This window comes from Fomitopsis serialis (genome assembly GCF_022376445.1).
Source record: "Fomitopsis serialis strain Sig1Antser10 chromosome Unknown B0H18scaffold_68, whole genome shotgun sequence".
NCBI lineage: Eukaryota > Fungi > Basidiomycota > Agaricomycetes > Polyporales > Fomitopsidaceae > Fomitopsis > Fomitopsis serialis.
The window spans coordinates 81,528-99,308 of NW_025955028.1; the positions used below are offsets into that span (position 1 = coordinate 81,528).

Below are 17,781 nucleotides of genomic sequence, written 5' to 3' on the forward strand. Positions count from 1 at the left end.
GCCCGATCGTTCTCATACCACGACTCTGATTTGATTCGGAAGCCTGTCGACTAGGGATGCAAGGCGTCGAGTGACCTCAGCGCTTTGTGGCGAGAGGAGGCTAGTTGCACGGACGCCGGCATCAGCGGTTGGCAATGCATGCAGTTTGACTACACGACGTACACTGGCAGTTGATCGATAGTTAGTCTTCCCATGTGGATGTCAACGATACCCTCCACCTTCGTGTCTCAGAATATTCTTGTTCTGATATGCGATGCCGCCACAGTGCTCTCGAAGACACTAGCCTAGATAGGGCGCGGGTGAGTAAGTATGAGGAGGCAGGTGCGTTGCAGGTGCGACTGAGGATTCAAAGTAGTCTCCCGTGGGAAGAGCAGACACTTCCTTCAACCTCCGCTGGCTCCGGATATCCTTGTCTAACATCCAAAGTGAGGAAGGCGGCGTGCGCGGACGTTGAGCTGCTTACGCAACGCGCTGACATCGTTACTAATACTCAGTTTACTGTAGCCTGTCTGTGAACTCATATACGTTGATACGATCCGTTGTCTCTGAGAAGTTTGAATTGTACGCGTGACGCATTGATTTCGAGTCCGAGTCATCTCCACCACCATTTGTAGACTCGGATGAGGCCTCACTGCACTACACCGTACTCAAGTATATGATATGTACCAGCACCAGTGGCAACTTGAAGCGTACATTAATGATTACTACCTCTCACGGAGAACGAACGTCTTCGGAGGCACAAAAAACGAATGGCTCGAATAAAAACTGCATCAAGGAGATTGATATTGAATGTGAGCTCAAACAGAGAATTGGAATATGACTCACCTCAACGGGTTGCACTACACTGCTGCTCGCTCCTCCTGACAACTATTTCACGACGACTCGCGTCGTCCACTGGGGCTTGTCCTTAGCCTCTAGCACGTGCTCCTAACAACAAAATGAGATGAGTAACGCGTATCGACTTGGAGTTGGGAGATATCGCTGGTTTGAAACGCATTTAGCTCACCTCTGTGATTTCCCTCCCCAATCCGCTGAGGGCGTGCTGCTTCGCGAGCGTCGGGCGGTGCTGACTTGCACACCTGCCAGATGTGGCGGCGAACAGCGTCGATCCGCGAAAAAGGTCTCCGACAGTAGGGACAAGCCTCCTTGGAGCTTTTTAGATGCGCCGTCGAGATGTGTTTGTACAGTCCGTTCGGTGCAATCTTCTTCTTGCATTCTGTCGAGTAACCGAAGTGATCATGTTTTGCCCATGGACAAGCAATTTTGCCATGATCGTGGTTTAGGGCCGCAAGTTTTTCGGCTAGAGTGCTATGTTTCGCCATCATGTGCTCTTGGACTTCCCTCGGTGTTCCTTGATCGAACTTGTGGCTACAGCGAGATGCCTCGCCAAGTCCGCATTGAAGACTCTCCTTGCGGACGAAGTCACTGTCGTCTATACCGACAGCTCTGATGGAATAGGGAAAGGTGAGTAACATGATCCGACAACCACTGAACTATCTTACCCTCCATCGAATCCCGACGTTGATTCGCTGTCGCCTCCAGTGTAACCTGGAGTAAATATACTACGGCAGCGTCAGATACTCGAGCTTCGCTCACTAACTGCTGAAGCTACTTGAACACTCACTATACTTTCGTCTCACACTCAGGCTGCAGATCGCGAGACTTAGCACATGTCATGTCCGAATCGACGACATCGGTTCCGGAGCTGATGATAGGCACGTCACGACGAGGAATTGACCTCGAACTAAGCCGGCTCTGAATCAGCGAAGCTGTCAAAGGGAAATGCAAAGGATAATCTCGCACCATTCACTAGTAGCATCTATGTGCAAACTATACTTTCCGCCCTCGCGCAGCCCGATAATCCTATCGTCCTCCCTGCTTACTATGTCCGGCTTCGTCACGTCATCAGCCTCGGCCATAGCGTAAGCATCAGGGGTTTCCGACTCTGACTTCATCGGCGCTGCGTGGACACTCGGAGCGATGACTGAGCTCAGTGCCTGCCAATGTCTATCATCTTGATGTGCTACGGATTCCTCAAGTTCAGGATTGCCCTACAGGGTGGCCGTCAACTGCTGATTATTGCGCTAAGGAAACGCCACACTCACATCGGCCGGCGCCCTGTGCTCCTGCGTAGCCATCTCGACGTCATGCTATATTACGTCTGTCAGTAATGAGTGATGTCGACCGAAACCGCTGCACTCACACGCTCAACAGTCATCTGCGTGAAGGCACCAGCAGGATCGCCACCCGCATTGCCAATGAGATCACCCATCTGAAGGGAAAAGGTGCCAGAGCGATAGTCCTCCCCTTCCACCCCATGCGTGACTTCCGCACGAAGAGCCGGATAAAGAACATCTTGTGTAGGCATGTTTTGATCGTGTCGTGGAGCGAAGCTCTGGTAGTTCCAGTTCCGTTGGAACGCTTGGGGCAGCGGGTACGACCAATAGTCGTAGTCTGGCAGGGCGCGTTGCTGTGAAGCATCGGGTCCGTGAAAATGGAAGTTTGTTCCGTCACTCCGAACGTGTCGTGAGGGATTTCGAGTCTGCTGACTCGAGGTTACCGTAGGAATCTAAGACGCTAACAGAGGTCGTTGTACCATCGTAGTCGGGGGAGGTAATCTCCGCGCGGGGGAGCTTTGGAAGGTGTTTGATGTGAAGGTATCTATGTCGCAATATTGTCCATTGTCGAGAGGATTTCGAACGGCAGCTTGAGATTCGTTACCACGAAAACCCTGACGAGTTATGTGAGATAAGCTATGATACCCAGAAACAACGTTAGACAGGACATACCTCAATAGAGCCATGCCAAGGGGCAGTCCCAAACCCTCGACTCTCGGAAGTATAGTGCTCGTTCGCAAATTGTGCGGGGTATCGATGTTGGAAGCCATGGTTAATGTCGATGTCCATAGCCACCATTTGTGGTGTATCACTCGTGTGAGTCGGCCATCTGTTTGCGGCTCAATGAGCGGTGTGTCGATGACCCATTGCGCATGAATATACCTTGTAGCCTGAGATATTTGTGTAGCACTAGGCTCGGGACTCTCCTGGTGTAGAGCGGTCCGGCGCGCAAGGCGCATGACAACATCGTCACGTGGCCATCGAGATTCGGTGACAATGCGATCGAGGTCGGGAAACCGATGTTCGTAGCTGTAAACGTCGGACCGTGCTTGCGACGATGCATTTGTAGCCGACGTCTGCTCCGTTCCAGACGCGTACTGCAACTGCCATTCGCGCAATGACTGGACGGTACTGTGAGTTGAGCGCCCGTAGTCAATGCGGGTGCCTGACGATGATGTCGGCGGCACATTGCCGATCGTGTTGGTGGCGCAATGTGGGTCTTGAGAGACGGTGTGTACGAGACCAAATCGTGAATGGCGTGCGCAATTTCCGCCAGTGTGCGTGTCAGCGCCCGCAGGAGTCGTTGAATTGCCTGCGACGTATGACGAATTCGGTTGTCTGGAAGAGTTCGAACGAGCCCGAGTAATGCATGCTGAAGGGGTCGTGTGAGCAGTTTGGAAAGCCATACGATCGAGGGACATGTATCGGCCACCTTCTGAAGCGCCAAAAGCGTGGCGCATGGTGACCAGCGAGGTTCTCCCGAAGGTATTTGGGTGTGGTACGGCATGGACATTGCGACGGCGCCTGTCGAAGTTTCCGGGATAGATGGGCTCCATCTAGTGCTGGTCGTCCTGCGGCAAAATAGGGTAGGAGGCGAATAAACTCTGTGAGGGCGACCTTCGGGGATGTGGAGCGGAAGGGAGTTACCGAGGGCGAGGCTCGCAGCGTGCGGCTATTTGACGGGTTGAGGTACTCGACCCATACAATTGGAGGTAGGCTGGGGTCCCTACTCTGCAGACAGGCTGTTCACGGAGTTCTGAAACAGGGCGAAGTGGAAATGGGAAAGCCGGATTAGGAGAAGGTGGATGAGGAGCAAACTCGAGCAAACTGCTTACGAACGCACTAATGCGCATCCTCCGGACGATGCCGGTGCACAATAACCCATGGTTCTCTACCCTTCCACCCATCTGTACCTCCAGAACTGATGAACGAGCACAGCGAGTGAGATGGGAGAGGGCAAGAATGAAGGGGACAACGATGTCACTAAGAGCGAATTCAAAGAGGTAGCGAGGTAGACTCACATGGTTCATTCTATCCCGATTGTATAGTGGCGGTGAGCACCAGCGTCGTAAAGACTGGGACGAAGCATTTGACAGGCAAGCTGAGAGTGTATGTGTCAAGGATCAGTGGGGTGGTCAGATAGCCCGTCCACAGGAGGATGAAGTAGCCTATGAGGCGGTATCAATGTCACTGCCTCAATACACACGGTGATAACGATGAGAACATCGATTGCGACCGTTCGGAACTCCCCTGGGCTCTGATACCGTTGACCGGCTTCCTCCGGCGGACATAGTGCACAACTCAGTTGGCCGCTGAGAACACGACCAGTCCAAGACTCTTTCAGTCATCTGATCCGCCTCTTTTGTCTACGACGGCATCCTAGATGTGCCGTGGGCATTAATATCCGAATAGCTTGTTGAAAGTGACAATTGACTCACCGAATGTCTGAATGGGCAAGATTCAGAAGCCAAGGGGATCAAGGGAAGACCCGTTGCCCCCTCAAAGAAGGCGAATGTGTGTACACTTGTCGGTGATGCTTATTTAGCCATATATCGGCGGAGGAATGGGCACAGCTTTGAAGAGACGCCTACCTCCTGTGCGTGTATGCCATGCCTGAAGCCGTCATGAGTCGGAGACGTGAATGAAGCACAGCTTGAAGCCGCTAGCCACAGCTTCGGGACAGCGAGCATGATACCACGGCTTATTGTTCGAACCTGCTCTTAATCTGTCAAGAACGGTCAAGCGATTGGGTCTCGTGCGTTCCTCGCCGTTCGAGGTTACATATCCTGGACAATGTGAATGGTCGGACTTGACGCAAGACTAGAGCTACCGACCTTGGGGCACGCGGAAGAACATCGCGGAAGGAGATCAACGCAGGCCTCCCAGATATCGCTGGGTACTTATATGATTGTCAGACAATGGAGAGAACGAGTCATATGGAGATACTTACATAATGTTTTGCTATTGTCCCAAGTAAGCTCTCGGCAACTGCACGACGACATGAAGTTGTGTGACGGTAGCGGTGCTCCTCTTTTGTGAGGGCCATTGCGAGTGCCGGTCACTTCACCGTCAATATCTGAACAAGCCATGGTCGTCTTCAATTGAGTCTGGCATTATTCGTGGCGCCTCTGCTAAGTGCAAACTAAGTAGATGTGGTCGGACGCGAGGCGAAGGCATTGGGCAAGAGGCAAGGAGCGCGATAAGCCCGGTCGTCGATGACGTGGCCGTCCCTGTGCATTGTATCTTGATCGGCCTTGGCCAGATTTGGGTGAGTCCGATCGACGATCAACTCAGCGCCGCGGTACCATATCTTGTTTGCATCTGGTACACATGCTTACACTCTGCGCCGCAGGGGTGCGGTACGCCTCCCGTTGATACTGGCTATGGATCAATGAATCAAAGTGGTATGTCTCGTACCGTGTAGCTTGTTAGGTGAGCGATAGAGCACAGTCAGGCCGACTCGCCCTCGTTCACTGTGCCAGTGACAGGTCACCCCGATCTCCGAAAGGCTACCGCTAGCATTACAGAACTCAGCGGCGCATCGTCGCGACAAGAACCGTCTCTCGCAACAACGAGAGCCTCCGCATCGATCTGGCCCGGCAATACTACACTGACAGCCCCAAATTCATCCTTCACTTTCCCGGCTCCGCATCATGCAGACTCGTCTTTGTCAATGCAAACCCCGCCTTATTCTTCCTCTGCTTTTCCACCAGGTCAACGTATGCTACCCTTAAGCCGGTCATCTTCTTTGCTAGTCTCTCCCTGCTGTACGCATCCTCAACATCCCCAAGCAATCCATCAAGGGATATGGCCTCGAAGAACTCGTTCTTGCGGTTATACAGCGCGTGCCGCTCGCGTGTTTCGTTCGGCTCGCCTTCCACTGGTGTCTTGAAGACAGACTGGATGACTTTCATGTCGTATGGGTCGTCAAAGTTATCGCGCGACTCTTCATGAGTGAAGAAATAGTAGAAGTTGTCGAATCCAGACCAGGTTATCGCGCTGCACAGAGGACGAGCATCGTCACGGTAAGGTGAGTGAACATCATCGTGCGAAACATCACTCAAAAAACGTACCTCAGGCAGAGAGAGCACGGCTCGTGGGTTGTGAGGAAGAAGCAGTCCTTCGGGGAAGGGCGCTCGGTCGGCGGCAAGTCGTAGAAACGCTTGATACAGTACGTCTCTCCGTGCCATAGCTTCCCCATGATCTCATCAGTCCCCCGTTTTAGAATACAGGCAGCATCAGACGAAGGCTCACCGGACACTCGACATCGATGTTGCACTCCGCAATAACGAGCGATAGGTCACTCTTCCTGAGAATCGCAGCACCGAACACCTTGCCCCTTCCGTCCGCGATGCGCCTGGCCGTGAGAGGGACTATGTCATCCGATATGCAGGTGAGGAGTCTTTCTAGAAGTTGCGCAGCTTGCATCGTTTGATTGACAGTTCGCCTTGCGGGCCCTAGGTCTGGTGAGCGACAAGGTGGATGGTGACATGAGCCGAAGTGTACGTGTGAACGGTCGAGGTGGGAGTAACAGTCTAGCTGACTAAGCGCCAGAGAACCTCGGACGAAGGCGATGTAGGCAATACATAATGCCTCGTCCCGCGGACTCGGACTCTCATAATACCCAGGTCAGTGACAATAGTTTGCAATGCCAATCATCCTATTGGTGGCAGCCAGGATCTCGTGTCGATTGATGCTTATTAGGTAGGTGCTGCTGGTGCCGTCAGATATGGTGGTCAGGAGCCAAGACGTCTTCGTCTTCAAGTTCCCCGCAGCACACGTCCGACAGCAATGGAGCGCCGAACCATCTGAGCCTGTGATGTCAGTATACCGCTGCGCACATAGTGCCCTAGGCTCGAAAATCGCCCGCAATGTGCGCTCAACACTGGGCCCTGGGCCAGCAATTGTCAATGCCATTGACAGGGCCACTGAATGGGACCATCCGGTGGGATTTAACATGCATCATGTCCTACACCGTCTATGGGCATTGACGAGGCGCTAGAGCTTTTTGACATTCGACTCGGAAGATCTTAGGCGTCAGGTACATTAGGATTCCACATTCCCGTTCTGCGCTGAGGCTGACGTCGCCAAGGGCCGATTCCTCGACTCCGGGTCTTCTGCGAGTGGCTTTCCACTGCACTAAGTACTCAGCTAGGTCTCGAGAACCAACTTCAGATGATTCTCAACCACGACCGGGCGAAACATAACGGTCTCGAGATGATCTGCACCAACACCCGCTCTCATCCGCAGTCATTCCTTTGTTGCTATTGCGACTATTTTCATCGTGATCTCTCCCGTTTAGGCACGTGTAGTTCCTCTGCAGACTATCTCAACCCGACTACGTGAAGCATAGGCTGGTGTCTCTGCCAAATCAACCTAGGAACTGTCGATGCAATGGCCAAGTTTCGCTCAGGAACACCTGACATGTATACAGTACTTCTCACCACGCGCTGCGTGCCTGGGACTGTCGGACGGAGCTCACTTCATCGGATCCCACGATCATACATCTTGTCAGAAGCACCCGTGCCGCGGGATAGGTGGCTCGTTTTACACGTACAGTATACATATCAAGCGTGCTAGCGTGATGACCGAAGACTCGCTGCAGAACCTGAGGTGGAAACCCACCTTTTCGCGGAGCCGGTGGACAGCGAGCTTCACGAACTGATATAAATGAACCCGCCAGGTAGATGCGCCTGTCCTCGGACCAGAATGCCTGTCTACTATCTAGTATACTGTAACAGCGATGACGCGTCGGAGATGCACATCCTGCCGGTGTGCCCTCATTCTCGCTTGGTCCAACTCCCCCATCTTCAGGATACCACTAGACACGTTTCACGCGTCTGGAGAGGATCCCCGAATAGTGGATATGGATCAGTACCGCACGACTTCCCCCAAAGCGCACAATCTATTGTGCACTTGGACAACATAGGTGAGACATTGCACATACATAGCACAGCAACTTGAAGAAGTGGACTAACGGTCGGCATCGTCACACCTTCCAGCTACCGGGACACAAGATATGTGGGGCGGATGGTCCATCGGTTCCCCCGCTCGCCCTGCCTCCGCTCCCCCGCATCTCGTCCAAGAGACGGTTACGAGGAATCATGGGATTACCGGCGGATGGGATCAGGCAGACGCCCATCTGCCCACGTCAGACGCTTCGCGCGCGGCACTGGTAAACGACTTTTTGCCAGCTGCAGGTCTCATCCATCCGAGTGGCGAAGACGGTCTGCGCCTTCGTATCAGCGATGGCAGCGCAAACCAGGGTTTCGACCCTTTCACCGATGTGGAGAGGCTGGCCGGAGACGGTGGGGGCGGCGCAGGCGCACCGCCATGGATCGTGGACAGAATTGGATTTCCTGCCTTCGAGAATATGGGCGAGCGAGCCGCCCAAGCTAATGTAGCCGGGGCGGCTATTCCGGGGCAGGACTTCACTGGAGCACTTGATAGTGTGGACCAAAGGTCCGCTCCCGCTCGTCCATTACTCGACATTCCACCGCTAGGTACCCCAGCTACAGATGGCATGCAGGTCGCAAGAAACGAGACTCACCCAGACGGTTTGTCATCTGCTACGAGTCCAATTTCTGTGGGAGAGCCAGACGCTGCCCTGTCGTTCGGGGGGCTAGCGTACCTGAACACGCATCCAGCAACGAGCTTCAGTAAGCCGCACATCACGAGTTTCAAATGGATCGCTTACCCAATTCTTCGCAGATTGCCTTCGTCCGTGCCAGGGAACACAGTAGACAGTGGCGTCAGCAATGCACCTACTGCGCATCGCCGCTGCATGTTCGGTGGCGCGGAGTGTTCACATCCCCTCATAGACGTGACGCCACGGGGAATCAAAGACCATGTCGAAAAACATCACGTCTCCGAGTTGGTCTACAACACGGACAAGGTCCAATGTCGATGGCGGACCGGGGTAGAATGCGGGAAGTGGTATTTAGGTATGCACGGCCTCGCCAAGCACATCGCCACCGTGCACCTCAGGGTTACAGAGGTGCTGTGTCCGTATTGTAATGGTGCCTTCTGTAGGCAAGACGCACTCGATCGACACATCCAGCGTAACTGTACGATGGCAAAATCAGCCACGCGTCCATGACTGTAGATTCGCGTTTGGGTAGGGACACGGCTGGGTGGGTGCCACCGGCGAGTGCCAGCCGCGCGCGCAAGCGGTCGTCGACACTACTAGACTCCTCGATCGGAATGTGATGTCACCTGTTGTATCATACGAGTCAGCATGATTCATGAATGCCGCCTTAGTACTACGTAGGACGTGACGTGTTGACAGGAAGGACGTGTGGCGATACTTGCCGCGCTTGTTATTGACTCTTGAGCTTGAATATTGAAGACTTACACACAAACTTCGCGCAGCGCCCGGGTTCGCAGAGTCAGGCGGTGAAGCTTGAAGAAGGAAGCACTCACCAATGAGACGATTATGTCTACGACGTAGCGAGTATAGCTCCCATAGACGGGCACGCCTTCCGCTTAGAGAACCAGATTAAGACGAATCGTGTTGGCCGGACATACTTACCGGGCAGATCTGAACTATGGCAGCCCAATCCATGATTCATTCCCCATGAGAGGTGGACAAAGGTGGACAGTGGCCAGGGAATATTGAGACTTTCGGTATTTGTCCATCTCGCTTCCGATCCTAATTAGGCATGACACCTGGGCGCTCAAGCGGGCCACAGTCAACATATAGCGATGCACGGGCGATGCAAAAGCTGCGTGGAGATCCACCGATGCACATTCTATAAATTACAATCCGCAGTATAAGTAGCAAGTATTAGTCTCCCATATGCAGCAAGAAGGCCTACCTCCACAACCACAATGCCGCTTTTCATCGTTTGCAACGACGTCTTCCAAGCGATAGAATTGTACCACCACGCTATACAAGGCATGGATCCTCGATTCACAAGTGGGCCCGTCTGTATCTCTTGGAGAGATCCAATTGGTAGTCCTGGCGCCCTGCACGGCGACCACGTGCAGAATCCCGTACCCGTCTTCCTAGGCCAGCGGGAAGGTATGTCTTAGTCGTCACTGCCAGACGGACTGATTAAACTCTGCGGCAGAAGGACCACTGGGTACTACCTACGGCGACGCTCCGTTTCCTAGCGCTGCACCTCCTATGACCGAGCAACAGCTTCTCGTAGGAGACAGCGGCTGGCCCTGGTGTGGGCCCAACAACGCCGTTGTTGAACAGCCTCAAGATCCGCTGGAGTCAGACTCTTCGCAGACCGCGACGGACTTCACCTTCCCCGACATGTCGGACCTAATCCCTGCCCTTGAAGAGTACGATGTCGGTAACGACGAGCGCACGGCACCCCGCAACCATGTGCAGGAGTCAGACTTCGCACCTGCGCTGGACATGGCGCTGCCATTTTACGGCTTCGACTTCCCTGCCGAGATGCACGTGCCCGACGCCGCCCCAGTGGATGACCACCCAGACATTGCCATCCGCGAGGAACACATACATGACTGTCTTGCACAGTCTTCTTCCACGCAGCAATGCGTCAACGTATCTTCTAGAGCCCCCCGAGGCGTATGAGCCTGCCGGGGTTCCCACTGTAACGACGGACGCGCTCGGAGACATTCCTGGAGAACCAGTAGAAGAGGCTCAGTCAGTCGCAAGTGCATATCATGCGATGTTTCACTCACTGACCGGTGAACCCAGGTTTGCTCTCCGCGCGCTCTCGCCGGCGAACTCTCCCGACGCTGGTGTCGCACCCCTCCCCGCACACACCTGCTCCTTCGGTGGTCCCGAGTGCTCGCACATTCTCGCAGACGTAACGCCGCGCGGCATCAGAAAACATCTCGAGGCCGAACACCCATCGCAGTTGCTTTTCAGCAAGGGGAAGGTCCAGTGTCGATGGGATGACTGCGACAAGTGGCTCACGGGGATGCACAACCTCACGAAGCACATCGCTGCTGTGCATCTGAAGAGCAGCCAGGTGTGTTGTCCACAGTGCGGCGCCCCCTGCAGTCGACGAGATTCGCTCGATCGGCATATGCGGCGTAACTGCCACACAGCCCAGTCGACGGCTGAGATGCACGCATGAAAGGCCAATGTGAAGGGTCGGAGAGCATTCCCTGAACGCCGTTATGAATGAACGAACCCATGCTACCACGATCGAAACAATGAGAAACGCAGACGCACGCAGAAAATCGACTTACTTAATCAATATTGTGTAGACTCTGGCCTCATTAATGCCTCCCTCCAAGTTCCCCTGTCTCCCGATTCCTCGCCGTGTTGAGAATGTGTATTGTATTGTATTGACATCCCGCGTGTTGTCAAACTAGCATCGCCACGTTGACTTGCTTTTTCGCAATACCACCAGTGTATCATGTGTGATGTATATGTTACCGCCCAGTAGCTTGCGTCCAAGAAACAGAGGAATTATTATAGCCTTCTAGCATGCCATACACAACCACGATACAGTCCAAATGCGACAGCCTTACCTGCCCTCCCTCTCCAGCCGCAACCGCGCCTGCTCCAGTGCCCGGTACACGTCCGACGCAAAGCTTCCGCCAGAAGGCAAACCCAGGAACTTCTCCAGTGCAGGCACCGCCGCACGCGTCAGGAGGAGATGCGGACGACCTGTCTCCGCTGCCCCAGGACAGCTCTTCTGCGTCTCTGCGGCGGACATTGGCGTCTCGCTTGCCTCAACGTCTACATCGCCACCCCGTTTCGCGCTCACGTTCCCCGGCGGGTACGATGACCCAGGATGCGGCGTCTCTGGCGCCTCAGGGTCTGGTTGTACGGGCGCGTACTCTGCGTAGAGGGCGTCGAGCTCGGATGAGGGCTGCGGGAGGACCGCGCCCCGCTCGACGAACGACTCCAGGTACTGCGACGCCTTGAAGGCGCGGTAGTGTGACCATGCTCGCCACGCACAGAAGAAGAATGGGAAGTTGGGGATGATCGCTGTGGGTTTCAAACGTCGCATGAGCAGCGTGGTTATGTAAGGAGAAGAGACGCGTGACGTACGGATGAGCATGAACGGCGCCGTCAGAGGGGAAACTGCGAGCCAGACGATGGCGCCTTTCTTATGGCGCGGTGTCCGCTTCTCCAGAAGGGCACGCAGGTGCGGGATTGGGGACTCGCATGCGGACGAAGGGTAAATGAGTGGAATCTATCGTGTAGCGCGTCGATCGTTCAAGCATAAGGGAGAGTGCTGCGTCAACTGATGGGCACGTGTCTTTGAGAAAAGACTCAAAAGACTGACCGTAGGATTGTCGGTGGGCTTGATCGTATCCTTCCCTCCAACGTGTAGGAGCTTCGGACCGAGCGAGGTGTCAAACGACTTCAGCGCCAGCTCCTCAAAGTCGAGGTGGTCTACAAGCCGTTCGCCATACAAAAAGGATTTACGCTGCATGGCACAGTTATCTCAGTATTGAGACACAGCGACCGTGGAAACGACGGAGCCGCATAACGTACTCTCCAGTTCCCCTCCGGTGCCTTGCCCAATCCTGCCCAGAGGTCCGCAGCCTTGTTCTGCACCCATGCTGCCCAGTTACGAGTCTTGCCTTCCATGGGGGGCGGGGTTACGAAGTGATAATAGGTGAGATGCTCGACAACCCCGTGGCTCTTCCGCGCAGAAGGCGTTGCGAGCGGCAGCGCGATGATACGGACAGCGCGCTTGGTGGAGGGTATGACAGACATGCTAGAGATGCCCCTCCTTTCATGCAGATTATTTGGGAAGCAGAAGAGGAGAGCGGGGACGACGGCGGAGAGGAGGGTGCCAGTGTCTTTTGAGGGTACGACGCGCGGTGGAGCGGCGCGCCCGCCCCCGCCCTGGCTGGGTCGTCAGTCACGTGCCCGTAAACGCCACTTGCGCGTCCAATGCGCGTCTCGTCGACCGTGTACAGTACGTCGACCGAGTAGACAGTACAGCCATCTCACAGTCTACGGCACCGCTCGTCGACATCCATCCTCCCATATTGTCGCCCCTACCTCATACATGTCGGCAATGAATGACGATCTCGATCCACAGTCCTCCTCGGATTCCGACGACTCGCCTCCGCCCGCCGCTGCGAATGAGCGTGGCATCGAGCGCACCATCTCAGCAGGCTCGTCCAGGGGATTCTTCTCGCAGTTCACTGGCGAGAGTCTTGGCGCGCACTTTGGCGGAGGCTCCTCCAAACGTCGTGGCGGGCTGACATTTGGCGGCAGCTCGCGCGACACGAAGACCAGGAGGCGCGAGGACTCCTTCGGCACAGGGCTTGGTAGGAGGGGTGGACCTTCGCTCCCATGGGATCAGAGGGAGCAGGGTTCTTCCCTGAGGCAGAAGGATGAACTTGTTGACACACAGGTGGTGGAGACTCTCCGTACTCGTACGTCGTATAATCTACATGGGAGTGCTCGTCGGGTACTGATCAGTCGCCACTCATCCTTAGAAATCGGCGATCCATTTGATGATAGGGTACTCCAGTCATTCAAGTGAGATACGAGGTGCGGCTGGCTTTGTATCTTTGTCGTCCCACATTCCTCATCCGGTATTGCTAGGAACATGGAAGTGCAACATCGACGGCTGACTCGCCGTCATGTTCAATCGACATGATTCCAGTTATCGCAAGCGTGTCTTGTACTATAGTCCCGATTCTGTACAGCTACCAAATACTACGAGCCAATCGTCAAGATCACGATGCTGGCGACAAGAATGAAAACTGAAACAAGAGATACACAAACTCAAGCGCTTAGTGTTGGACGCGGGCGCGCGGGGATCCAGGAGGTGAATGTCGTGTTTGTCCGTATGCAGAATGTTGTGCACGCTCAATCGTGATAAGCTGGCAAATGAAAGAACGCCGTATCGTCGGTCTTTGTAAATTGTAGACACCCACACATGTTACACACCCTCCTGCCCGGGACTGAGGATATGAACGTCAAAAGAGAGTTTTGACTTAGTCTCCCACAGTCGAATCCAACTGTCAAGATGGAGCGGCTGATTCCATTTTGAGTTCAGTAGACTCCCTGAATCGCTTGATGGAGCAATGATAGCTGGTGGACTCGACGGCGAAGATTCATATTCCTAACTTCTGTGATCTGGCGTCGTGAGGTGTGTCGCTTGTTCATGATGCGCATCGGATCTTCCTCAGCTATGGGACCACTATCGCGTTCTCATCTCTTGATGAAATTGCCCGAACACGCTGTGAGTGATTAGGATTCGTTTCGCTCAACACATGTGTTGACCACAGTGCATACTAGGACAGAACCTCGCGCCGCATATGTCCAATGTGTATTGGCATGGACGAATACTCGTGCGTCGTCTGGAGCTGAGGCTTGCGCGTGAACCCTAAAGGTTCTTTGTAACATACTACTATTGGTAGAACAGAGCTTGTGAACCGAAGCAGAAGTAGCTCTTATCATCACCTTCCCTTGAGATGAGATGGCGCTTGACCGGCGCACATCTGCGCACACCCTATCAGCATGGCGTGTTTACGGATTATCGAGTCTTGACAGACACTTCGATTCACGTCGACTCTGTAAATCAGCCCCGCGAGTGACAAAATACTCCGACAGTTCTAGGCAAATTCTAGGGAAGCCTATCATACGCTGCTAGTACCCTACATCCGCCACGGAAAGTTCTTCAGAACATATGAGAAAGAAGCGTAGGCATACTCACAAGCTTCACAAAACAAATTCGTGCACGTCTCTGCAATGTCGCTTATACGTGTCCCGGCGCGCGAACGAGCGATCACATCTGGTGCACTGCACACGCTCCCTCTGCAAATGCACCTCTGCGACGTGCTTGCCCATGCCCTGCGGCTCAACGAAGCACTCGCAATCAGGCCACGCGCAAGGTATTTGATCAAAGTCATCCGGGGTCGTGCGCATTGTGTCGGCGTGGTATACCTCGAGGTGTTCTTGGACCTTCCAATCAGGGCCTTCGGGGATCGCGTCAAGACGTCCGCAAATCTCGCATCGAGTTCTGCGGGTTCCGTAAAGCACAGGGGCACTGGCGACGTCGTTGAAGCCCTCATTCACACGGGATTGGTGAGCCAGGTGTCTCCGCTGCTCAGTGAGGTATCGAGCGTCGTTGATCGGAACCGCGTCCGAGTCGGTGGGAGGTAGGGCGTCCGGATTGCCTTGAACCGGGAAGTTGACGCTGCCATCGCCGTGATAACTCCGGTTTGCGTTCTATGTTTCATCTGTCTCTGTTGTCCGCTCAATAATAGTTTAGATCAACGATACGCACATCCGTGGGGCCGTTCGTGTCACTGCCACGGTCTCGCTGGCCCGTAGTAGAGTAGTCAACGTCGGAAGGTGGAGAGCCAAGCCCATCTTGACTTTGTCGCTCTAAGCCGGCGTTTACTGAAATTGGGAATGACGAGGTGAGCACGTTGGTTCGAATAAAGACGGTTAGGTGACATACTGACCTCCGAGCGATGGGTAGACAGTATCATCGTCGACAGCACTGCGAGGAGCACCAAGCGACAATATAGACGCATCGCGATCCTGCGCATGGGTGTAGTGCGGTGAAGGAGCCTCAATTGATATGCGTGCATCGTCCCAATCGGTAGAAGCATCCAAGGCAGCACGAAAGCTATGCTGATCGCGATGTGTTCGGCTTGTGGAGGGGCTGGAATGATTGGATAGGACGTGTGGCGTGAGGGAGGGATTGTCGTGCGAGTGGTTTGCCCCGTAGTCAACAGGCGTCGGTGATGCATCCGGGCCCATAGCGCACGGATGGTCATCAAGAGTAACAGACTGCCCTGTGGGCGAATGCGCAGGCGAGCTCAGGCGCATCAGAAAGTCGCCATCGGGAGAATGCGCCATCTCGACATCGTCTGAGACTTGCATTATGGGCAACGAGGAAGAGTCCTGCGAAAGGTGGGAGCGCGATTGGAGCTGGACCTGACATGACGAGGCCATCGTGGTTTATTAACCCCCCGAGGGACTGTGTTAATGAAGGCACGAGACGGCACGATACGCCGGAGCTGGCTACAAGAGGGTTCACAAGTTGTGACCAATACTTGACGGAAATGAAGGACAAAATGACCTCGCCGTCACCACGATTCCCGGGTGAGCAAGCTCCGCACAATCAGTTCTGTTGTCAATTTCCACCCAAGCCATTTTCTGTATTTCGTTCGTTAACCAGCACCATGTGCGCGAGAGAAAACGGATACACGTACGTGGCGAAGTACCTGTGCGCGTCTCGAGTCGGCGGCGACAAAGAATCTTGCTGAACTGGCGCTGGGATCCTAGTACACTGATGAGAACGGCGGCCGCGTGACAAGAGGGATTGTCGCACAAGTGCGAGGGGGTCCTACGTGTGATGCGGAGTGACTGACCTCTTTACAAAGGATAAACCTCGACATCAGCCCCCCTCAGCGTGAATGCGCACTGTCAGACACAAGCACGGAACACCACGCACTGTTTGCCGTGCATCAATCTGAAGAATGTTCTGCATTCACTCAGGAAAGTCCTAACCAGTATGATAGGTACCAAGTCGTATGGTAGTCCTCGCCGTCCCCTTTCACTGCACATGACTAGGTTGGTGGGTGCCGTTGTGTGAGATACTGAGGCCGACGTGATGTCTGTGCGGCAGACGCCGAAGCCTAATGATGAGATGCTGGTCGAGAATGCTCTTTCACAAGGGACACGTCGAAGACAGTCTTGCCGATGTATGAACATGGCTCAGAATCAAGTCCAGGGAGGAGACAAAGCTGAGACGACACCCGACTAGCACTCACGCCTCAGGCAGCGCCCTCGAGCGGCACGCCATCTACAAGCTTTCGCGCGTCGCTGTTAGCTCATCGCCCGTGCTTAGGATGATCCCTAGGATGTCCGACCTCTAGTGTTGATCTACGACGGCCAAGTATTATTAGTCCGGGTCTGAAAACATGGCTAGGTGACGCACCTTCAAATCAGTATCCCATCGAGATCAATCCACGTTGGCTATTGGGAGAGCATGTTCCTCACGAGGGTTTCTGAAAGGTCACGACTCGTGAGTAATCTTGACGAGCTATTCCAGGCTATCCCAGCGACTCACAAAATCTCGTTTCGGTAGCCGTTAGAGCAGTTAGAGAGGCAGTGTGCCCACACTGGCGCGTATGCTGCGTTGAAGGTAGCCTTTCATCATTATGTGGAGAAGAATGTTAGGTACGTAGACAATTGTCTCGAGTGGTCCTTTGCTATTCAGCCGCAAACCATGTAGATGGAGATCTTCCTCATGGGCCGCTACTGTAATCCAATGCAATCGGCAAGCAGGCTACCCGGAATTTCCTCGCCCAGCCATACGTGCCCCGATCCTTCTCCGTGAAGCTGCACGACTGGGTCGCTGGGATCGACTTCTAGAGTCTTGACGTACCGGTAGTGCAGCCTAGGTGCAGCGAACGGCGCGAGGTAACGGGACTGAATCGGGCGACTGTACATCCAGGTGGCCACACAGACGAACGAGCTCAACAGATGGCCGCGAAAGGCATATGTGACTCATTGGGCCGTGAGTCGGATGAGGACTTGGGAGAAGATGTGTGCAGTTACCTGATTAAGTAAGTCGCGCTTTGCCGATCCCGTCGAGATCACGTGATCACTTGAGTCGCGATGAAGGACCAATTGCAACGCGCGACTCGCACGCACGCAACGCCGCGACACTGGCATAACATGTATACGACATCGAATAAATAAAGAGCACCCCATGCTACACTCAGTCAACGGAGAAGTTGA

The 17,781-nt window shown here is 54.3% G+C and overlaps 7 protein-coding genes across 7 annotated transcripts; 3 read left to right on the forward strand and 4 right to left on the reverse strand.

Annotated features, from left to right (window-relative positions):
- Positions 1-2,468: 2,468 nt before the first annotated feature.
- B0H18DRAFT_593282 (uncharacterized protein) lies at positions 2,469-3,907 on the reverse strand. Its single transcript, XM_048038703.1, has 4 exons — positions 3,550-3,907; positions 3,000-3,489; positions 2,790-2,946; positions 2,469-2,731 (listed from the first exon to the last, which is right to left on the reverse strand). The coding sequence occupies exons 1-4, from the start codon at positions 3,671-3,673 to the stop codon at positions 2,570-2,572; spliced, it is 933 nt and encodes a 310-aa protein (XP_047890221.1). The 5' UTR covers positions 3,674-3,907; the 3' UTR covers positions 2,469-2,569.
- Positions 3,908-5,446: 1,539 nt separating this feature from the next.
- Positions 5,447-6,851, reverse strand: B0H18DRAFT_1024015 (CMP/dCMP deaminase). The gene is made up of 4 exons (XM_048029675.1): positions 6,824-6,851; positions 6,372-6,747; positions 6,191-6,309; positions 5,447-6,116 (listed from the first exon to the last, which is right to left on the reverse strand). Exons 2-4 carry the CDS (start codon positions 6,543-6,545, stop codon positions 5,750-5,752), a joined length of 660 nt encoding a protein of 219 aa, XP_047890222.1. The 5' UTR covers positions 6,546-6,747; positions 6,824-6,851; the 3' UTR covers positions 5,447-5,749.
- A 580-nt stretch (positions 6,852-7,431) lies between these two features.
- B0H18DRAFT_593212 (uncharacterized protein) lies at positions 7,432-9,029 on the forward strand. The gene is made up of 4 exons (XM_048038702.1): positions 7,432-7,670; positions 7,723-8,046; positions 8,120-8,776; positions 8,829-9,029. The coding sequence occupies exons 2-4, from the start codon at positions 7,788-7,790 to the stop codon at positions 8,858-8,860; spliced, it is 948 nt and encodes a 315-aa protein (XP_047890223.1). The 5' UTR covers positions 7,432-7,670; positions 7,723-7,787; the 3' UTR covers positions 8,861-9,029.
- An 810-nt stretch (positions 9,030-9,839) lies between these two features.
- Positions 9,840-11,179, forward strand: B0H18DRAFT_1024022 (uncharacterized protein; the record flags this gene model as incomplete). The annotated part of the gene is made up of 3 exons (XM_048029676.1): positions 9,840-10,157; positions 10,213-10,659; positions 10,733-11,179. Exons 2-3 carry the CDS (start codon positions 10,246-10,248, stop codon positions 11,174-11,176), a joined length of 858 nt encoding a protein of 285 aa, XP_047890224.1. The 5' UTR covers positions 9,840-10,157; positions 10,213-10,245.
- A 393-nt stretch (positions 11,180-11,572) lies between these two features.
- On the reverse strand, positions 11,573-12,777 carry B0H18DRAFT_1086385 (mitochondrial K+-H+ exchange-related-domain-containing protein; the record flags this gene model as incomplete). Its single annotated transcript, XM_048032033.1, has 5 exons — positions 11,573-11,770; positions 11,816-12,039; positions 12,103-12,247; positions 12,341-12,484; positions 12,553-12,777. The coding sequence occupies 5 exons, from the start codon at positions 12,775-12,777 to the stop codon at positions 11,573-11,575; spliced, it is 936 nt and encodes a 311-aa protein (XP_047890225.1).
- A 307-nt stretch (positions 12,778-13,084) lies between these two features.
- B0H18DRAFT_1121919 (uncharacterized protein) lies at positions 13,085-13,558 on the forward strand (the record flags this gene model as incomplete). The annotated part of the gene is made up of 2 exons (XM_048034421.1): positions 13,085-13,448; positions 13,512-13,558. 2 exons carry the CDS (start codon positions 13,085-13,087, stop codon positions 13,556-13,558), a joined length of 411 nt encoding a protein of 136 aa, XP_047890226.1.
- Positions 13,559-14,742: 1,184 nt separating this feature from the next.
- B0H18DRAFT_1121920 (uncharacterized protein) lies at positions 14,743-15,915 on the reverse strand (the record flags this gene model as incomplete). Its single annotated transcript, XM_048034422.1, has 3 exons — positions 14,743-15,252; positions 15,311-15,426; positions 15,492-15,915. 3 exons carry the CDS (start codon positions 15,913-15,915, stop codon positions 14,743-14,745), a joined length of 1,050 nt encoding a protein of 349 aa, XP_047890227.1.
- Positions 15,916-17,781: the final 1,866 nt, after the last annotated feature.